Source organism: Psammomys obesus, unplaced genomic scaffold, assembly GCF_907164565.1.
Source record: "Psammomys obesus unplaced genomic scaffold, mPsaObe1.curated_primary_1811, whole genome shotgun sequence".
Lineage (NCBI taxonomy): Eukaryota > Metazoa > Chordata > Mammalia > Rodentia > Muridae > Psammomys > Psammomys obesus.
In genome coordinates, this window is record NW_026596244.1 from 13,750,625 (window position 1) to 13,757,564 (window position 6,940).

At 49.7% G+C, this 6,940-nt stretch overlaps 1 protein-coding gene across 3 annotated transcripts in view; it reads left to right on the forward strand.

Moving 5' to 3' along the window:
• Positions 1-245: 245 nt before the first annotated feature.
• Positions 246-6,940, forward strand: part of Sh3d19 (SH3 domain containing 19) — a 23,399-nt gene continuing 16,704 nt past the window's right edge. Inside the window, exons 1-3 of one of the 3 annotated variants that reach the window (XM_055596509.1) lie at positions 246-299; positions 1,212-1,470; positions 3,159-3,227. In XM_055596509.1, coding sequence (XP_055452484.1) covers positions 1,339-1,470; positions 3,159-3,227 — 201 coding nt within the window. In that variant the 5' untranslated portion in view covers positions 246-299; positions 1,212-1,338. Of the gene's footprint in view, positions 300-1,211; positions 1,471-3,158; positions 3,228-6,940 lie in introns of those variants that run through there. The other 2 variants (XM_055596507.1, XM_055596508.1) reach the window with 2 other exon arrangements.

The following is a 6,940-nucleotide window of genomic DNA, read 5'->3' on the forward strand; positions in this document are numbered from 1 at the left end:
ATAGATAGATAGATAGATAGATAGATAGATAGATAGATAGATAGATAAATAGACAGATTGATTGAATGTATGTGCGTACATATTTATGTGTGTATGTATAACACTGAGAGTCCCTCTCGGCTGTCCTCTGTGACTTCACGGCTTTTCTACTTAGAGACTCACCTGAAAAGTTGGTCCCAGTTCTCGCAAACTCTGGTTTTCGGTTAGTCTTGACTGAAAAGCATTCTGTGATGTTTGTAGGGACTGGAGCAAGCGAGTGAATCAGGCTTGGTACAAGGCCCGCCCAGGCTGCCACCAAGGTAGGTAACGTGGGGCAGTGGAGGGGTGAACGCCTTGCAGAGCTGGCTCTTGTTTGCTGTCCAGATGTAGGCTGTGAGCCTTAGATCTTGTCTTGGAAAGAACCTCCTGAGTCTGCCCAGTCTGCGTGTGACAGCAGGTTTGGGGACTCTCTGATCTCTTTTTCTTTTAACAAGATCCAAAAACCTACAGAGCACAAACTTTTTCCAAACTCTGGAATCTGCTCATAAACAGTCTCCTGTTAAGAGAGGCAGGCCTGTTTCTCAGCACCGCTGAAGGGAGCTCAAAGGTGGCCTGGCCCCTCAGCTCTGGAGGTGTTTGAACAAAGGCTGTCATGCTTTCAGAAAGCCAATATTGCCATGCTGAAATTCATTTGCATTTAGAGATTAGGAAAAAGGTTTTCAAAGTAGTAGCTGTCCCGTTCCGTTTTCAGGACTTGTTTATGCTGATCTGAATTAAGGCCTGCAATGTGAACATCGGGACTTTGGCGTCCCTTTTTCTAATTATGCAAAGGCCCGAACACATAAACCTGATATTGGCACATGAATAAGCTTTTGTCTCAGACTGTTAGAAAGTTCTTAGCTTCCTGATATAGTCAGTGGGATTAGGAGCAGTTGGGGCCTTGGAGAGCTCATGACAGTAAATGCTTGTTTGTCTTGAACTAATGAATCTCTAGTGCAAGATAAGAGGAAGCTGGAGCATCATGGTATTTCCTCTAATATAATGTTTAATGCAACAGTCATTTGCTCAAAAATAGCATAGCCTGCAGGTTTCAGTAAATTGTATCCCGCTAGCAAAAAGGCTCTTCATGCCTGCGCCAGGCTGTGTGTGTGTGTGTGTGTGTGTGCAAGAAAGGATGGAACAGAACCCAGATGAGATCAAAATGCTGATCATGGCTCCCCTTTGCCTTTCAGACCTGTGCATGGAAAAGTCATTCCAGTTTGGAGGCCTCCTAAGGGGGCCCCTGAGAGACCACCGCCCCCTAAACTCTCTGCAGCCAAATCAAGCAAAAGCCTGCCTTTCAGTCGGTCCTCGTCCGACATGGATCTTCAGAAAAAGCAGGGCCCCCTGGTGTCTGGACTCCCAAAAGCCAAGAGTCAGGTCTTTAAAAACCAAGATCCGGTGCTACCCCCTCGCCCCAAACCGGGACACCCTCTTTACAGGAAGTACATGGTAAGCCCGGGCGTTAAGTGTCGGCGCTTAAGGGTTTGTGCCAGGAGAGAGACCTCAGTCCTCGGGAGGGTGATAAAAGCAAGTGTGGACTTGGCCCTGACACGGGAAGCTGTAGAGGCTGCAGAGGCCACAAAACCTCAACTTTCTCGGGGGGGGGGGGGGGGGGCTCGGTGCTTTAGAGCACTTGTTCTTGTGTGTGGACACCCCGCTGTGGTTCCTGTCACCCAGAGTTCCCTCACTCTGCTTCCAGAACACGTGTGATGCACACACATACAGGCCGGCGAAATGGTCACACACATGAGACAAATATTAAAAAAACAAAACAAGAAAACCCGGGTTTTCAAGACAGGGTGTGGGGGTCAGGAGAAGCACCCAGAAGGGAAAGCAGGCAGGCAGGAATTCTCACTCTGACCCAGGAGGGGCTGAGGTGGAGGACCTGCCTAGCGGACGCTCCATCTCCTGTTGTAGTTTGTGCTTTCCAGCTGCTTAGCACACTAAGGGAGAAGCATCTAAATGAGTAGAAATTAAGCTTTTATTAAGATCAATGGACGTTCTTACAGTTTATTCCCATTCTGTAAGCATAATTATCACGGCCCATTTAATAGCTTCTAGTTAAAAGTTCTTATCAGTAATTGAGATCATTGAATATTAATTTTGTTCTCTTTGGATGTTTTTCATCAGATGACTTTTGCGTGTGTTTCCACAACTGACAGAATTGATTTGCTTTCTGTGTGGTCGGGTCAATGCAGAAAAGCATGAAAATTCCCTCAGAAGCGGGGCAGGGACAGCCGTGTTTTTGGAGCAATTGTACGGCAGTGTGTCACAGTGTTAGTGACTCTATCCTGTTCTCTCTCACGCTCGCTCTGTCTGCTAAGATAGAGTATAGACTAGAGAGACTGCTCAAACCCAAGGGACAGTCTTTGGGACAGCTGACTTAATGAGGTGAACAGTAATTGGTGTGTATTGAGAACTAGTTACAAGCTAGGCACTATTCCAAACCAACCTCGTAGATTAGATACTGTTGTTATCTCCATTATACAAATAAGGAAAATGAGACCAGGACAGAGAGTTAAGCAGGGAAAGCAGAGCTTCAACATGGAACAATTGGCTTGGAGGCCACACTCCTCCTTCGGCTTTGGTCATCCTAGGCCAAGATTGTCTGCTCAGTGGAACCGGGCTTTTCTTGGCTCTGCCCATAGTTGTACAGAGTCAGAACACTTACGGAATTCAAGCGAATCCATAACTCAAAATGATGTCTCATGGTGAAGGATTAAGTTCACCTCCCAGGCCGCACTCTGGGAGTCTAGCATGGGTGCCTGGGCCGTGGGGAAGAGGCCCACTAGGCCGCCCCTCCTTCTCTGCGCTTGCTCTCAGAGTCGGAGCAGGCAACCCCCTGCCCCAGGCCTTCAGAGTGTCACACAGAACGCGCACGAGCACTCACCAGCCAAAATTTACCAAGGCAGGAGCAGAGCCTCGGGCCTGGGGCCCGGGCACAAAGCCATGGTAGGATGGCGCTGGATGGGAGCAGGAGGAGAGTGCGGGCAGCGGGGAGCACCAGGGAGCACCGGCGGAGCCCGCAGAGAGCTGGCCTCGGCCTCAGGCCCCCGCGCTCCCGCACTGCCCCCGCGCGCTCGAGCGTTTGCACCTTCGCACGCGTGCACATCCTAATGTCTTCCTTTCCGTTTAAGCTGTCGGGGCCCCGCGGCCTGGCCAGCGAAGACGCTGCCTCCCCGAGCCCCGCGGAGCAACCCTGCAAGGTAGGCGCCGCTCCCCGCCCGCCGCGCGGATCCTACCTGCACGACCCTGCGTGGCTCAGAGGGCGGTGGCCCTTACAGCAGGGACAGCTCCGGGCCCCGCCGTGGGGAGGGCGCGGGCGGGGGAGGGCGCGGGCGTGGGGAGGTCCCCGCCGTGGGGAGGTCCCCGCCGTGGGGAGGGCGGCAGCGTGGGGAGGGCGGCAGCGTGGGGAGGGCCCCGCCGTGGGGAGGGCGCGGGCATGGGGAGGGCCGTGGGGAGGGCGCAGGTCACCACGCACAGGAAAAGGTCATGGCCCGCGCGCTGGAGGAAATGACCGTGATCACGGGGCGGCGCCGTGTTCTGTCTCCGTCGGTGGCTGTGGGAGCCAGGACTCGCGAGTTTCAGCTGAGAGCGCTACCCCTTTAAACAAGGAGAACCCGTTATCTTTTTTGTTTGTTTCTTTTTGTTTATTTGTTTTGTTTCCTCAGACAGGGTTTCTCTGTGTGGCCCTGGCTGTCCTGGAACTGGCTCCGTAGACCAGGCTGGCCTCGAACTCATAGATACCCGCCTGCCTCTGCCTCTGCCTCCACCCAGCTGTGAACCTGTTTAGCACCAGAGGTTTTGTTTTTATAGTAGGATGAATCGATTACTTTAAAAGGAATCCTGCAAATGCTAAATCTGACGTAAAAGATTCCTTTAAAATGCAAGCTTAGCCCTGCAGGGGCAGGTGGATCTCTGAATTCTAGGCCAGCCTGCTCTACAGAGAGCCAGGGAATTTAGAGAGATCCTGTCTGAAAAACCAAAGCAAAAAAGCAAGCTTAGTCTGGCATGGCATGCTGGGCGCTCCCCATGTAATTCCAGTGCTTGGGAAGTGGGGCAGAGGGGCCAAGCTCTTCCTGGATGCCAGGGGAGCAGGTGTTGGGGGTGTCAGAGCCAGCCCTGGTGGCAGGAGACACTGTCTGGGGCTAGGAGGGAAGCTTCATGGAAACCTTGTTTCTCTGATTTAATAAGTTCATTAAATAATGAAGGATAATCCAGTGGGGCCAGACAGCAGTTTGTGGGGCCTGACCTAAGACACAGTGATTTCTAGGACGTTTGTTTAACAGTGCAGGAGGCAGCTGTCCCCGGCAGAGCCACACCGTCGCCTGTATTTATGGAAGACTGTAAACTTGCCAGTTAAGTTTCCACTCTGTTACTCAGGTAGCACACATGAAAACAAGCCCACCAGTCACTCAACTCAAGGAAAGAACACAGTTTGTTGCTCTGCCCAGATTTCATAATCTAGTCTCATTCCTTCTTCTTGGAAGGCAGTTTATCTTCTGAAGTTTTTCTAAGAAGCTGAAAATTCTGATTTTAGGGAGAGGAGATAATCTTCAGCTCGCACAGCTGGCATGTGAAAATCTAACTAGTTCACACAGGATGACTTCTCTTACCCATCTTCTCTGTCTGGGTCCAGCGTCTTCCATCTGCTGTAGCCACCATTTTTCTCTCAGAGCATCTTGTTTGGTAATGGCAGGACTTTCTCTGCCAAAAATAAAAAAATCTTCCTTTCATATATAAATATATTTTTAACTTAAAAATTAAAAATTGTAACAGTCCAAAATTTCCCCTCTTCGGACCTTGCCTCTTAGTCTCAGGCTGTGGATTTTTAGAGAACCGGCCTGCAGGGGCGTGGTATTGCCTGTGCTGGCTGTTACAGTCATTAGAAAATGCAGCTTGAGCAGCTCACTGGCCCAGCACTGATCTGGCCTACACTGGCGCTCATTCCCAAGACCATCAAAATCAGTGAGGAGGTCCAAAGCTGTGTCACACCTTCCCCTAAGCTGGTGAACAGAAGATACCGATTATGCTTGAATCTGAAGGTCATAGAGAAAGTGGAGAATTGTCCCCAAATGTTCCATCTAGCACCCTGGCTGGCCACAGACTGCACTAAAGCTGGTTGTGGTTTGGTTTGGTTTGGTTTGGTTTGGTTTGGTTTGGTTTGGTTTGGTTTGGTTTGTTGTTTTGTTTTGTTTCCACATGGGAAGAAGGTATGGTAACACCCAGCAGAGTTGCTTTTAGAATTGACGTATTGTCTGGAAACCCAGAAAAGGTAAATCCTAAGACAGAAAGTAGTTAGTGTTTGCTGAGGGCTGAGGGAGGGTAGAGGAGGAGTACTCCACAGCAGCAGCTGTTAACTCCCAGATGAATAGAACACTGCCACCGTTTCTTGAGCCAAATTTGAAGCAAGCTTTGTTAAATCCTGGCCAGGACAATGGACAGTGGCCAGGTCCTAGCAGGGATTCCCAGAGAAGGCTTACTGAGGGAAAACCCACAGGCTGTGTACGTCCCCGCTTTGTCCGGTCGGGGCGAGCATACATCCTGATGTACACTCTGGGTACCTCCCGACTGTGTGTGATTGGGGCAACCAACCTGATTAACAGAAGTGAAAACGCTCGGCTGGTTGTCTTATGTTCCAGGAAGTTATCTGTCCTAGGGCACCTGGGCTTACAGGTTAGAGGCATTTTTGTCTTATAGCTCTCTTAAGCACAGCAATTAAAACTTAAAACATAACTCTGGCCCTTACATAGGTCCTGCAGGGAAGGGCAGAGATCATGAAAATGATAGTTGCACAATTCTATGAGTGTCCTAAATGGATGTTTTATTTTGAATTGTATCTAACAAGTTAAGTTAACAAGTTAAGTGAGCGAACGTTAGTGCATGAAGGTGTTTGTCAGAGTGATTGGAGTAAGTGAGCAGCTAATTCCTGCTGTTAAAATATCATCTCTTGGCAGTAATAGAGGAAGACCTTTGAATCACCTTCCGCTTACTACCAGACATGCCCCCTGGTGGCAGGGCCTGGGTTGTCTGCCCCCTGGTGGACAATCCTGTGGAGCCTGTGCCCTCTGGTGAGCCTCTAGCTTGATTATTTGCAAGTCAGTAGCCATCCAGCCTAATACTGTTTATTGCATAGGCATTCCTCTTCCTACAGATATAAACCAGGAACGAATAAAAATCATACACACACACACACACATGCACACAATGCACAAACACAAAATTAATTACATAAATGGTAATTTTAAAGCCACTGGAAACCTAAAATAGCTCACAATTACCAACACTCCCATGTTGCCCATTTAGACAAAGGCAGTAAGCAGGAGCTAGGAAACTGTTGTTTGGTAAGCTTATCTAAAGGGCTGTGTCAGCCACTGTTGTCTGGAGCTGAGTACAGTTCTGCTTACCTGTATTAAGAATAGACAGTTTGCCCCTGTGCTGCGTTTTGGTTAAAAGAGCAGGAGGTTCAGGAAAGAGCTGACAGAATGCTGGGGGTGGGAAGAGCAGCCATTTCTCACGGTGATCAAGGCAGTGCACCGGGACTGTGGGAGGGACGGGGTGAACATCACTAAGAGGTCAAGGGTCACTGAAAAAGAGAGAAAAAGCACAAAAGCATCTAGCTTCATTTATTCCATAAGTTGCTAGTGTTGAAGAATTTAAGTAACGTCTCCTCAGTGTCCAGGCTGAGTACTTCCTCCCCTGTGAATAAGGCCCCGGCCTTGATTGCCAGCACCATTGAGGAAAGGAAGCAGCACCCTTTAACTGATGGTGGTGGTGAGGAGGGTGTCATTGATGGGGGTGAGGAGGGGGGTGAGGAGGGTGTCATTGATGGTGGTGAGGAGGGTGGTGAGGAGGGTGTCATTGATGGTGGTGAGGAGGGTGTCATTGATGGTGGTGAGGAGGGTGTCATTGATGGTGG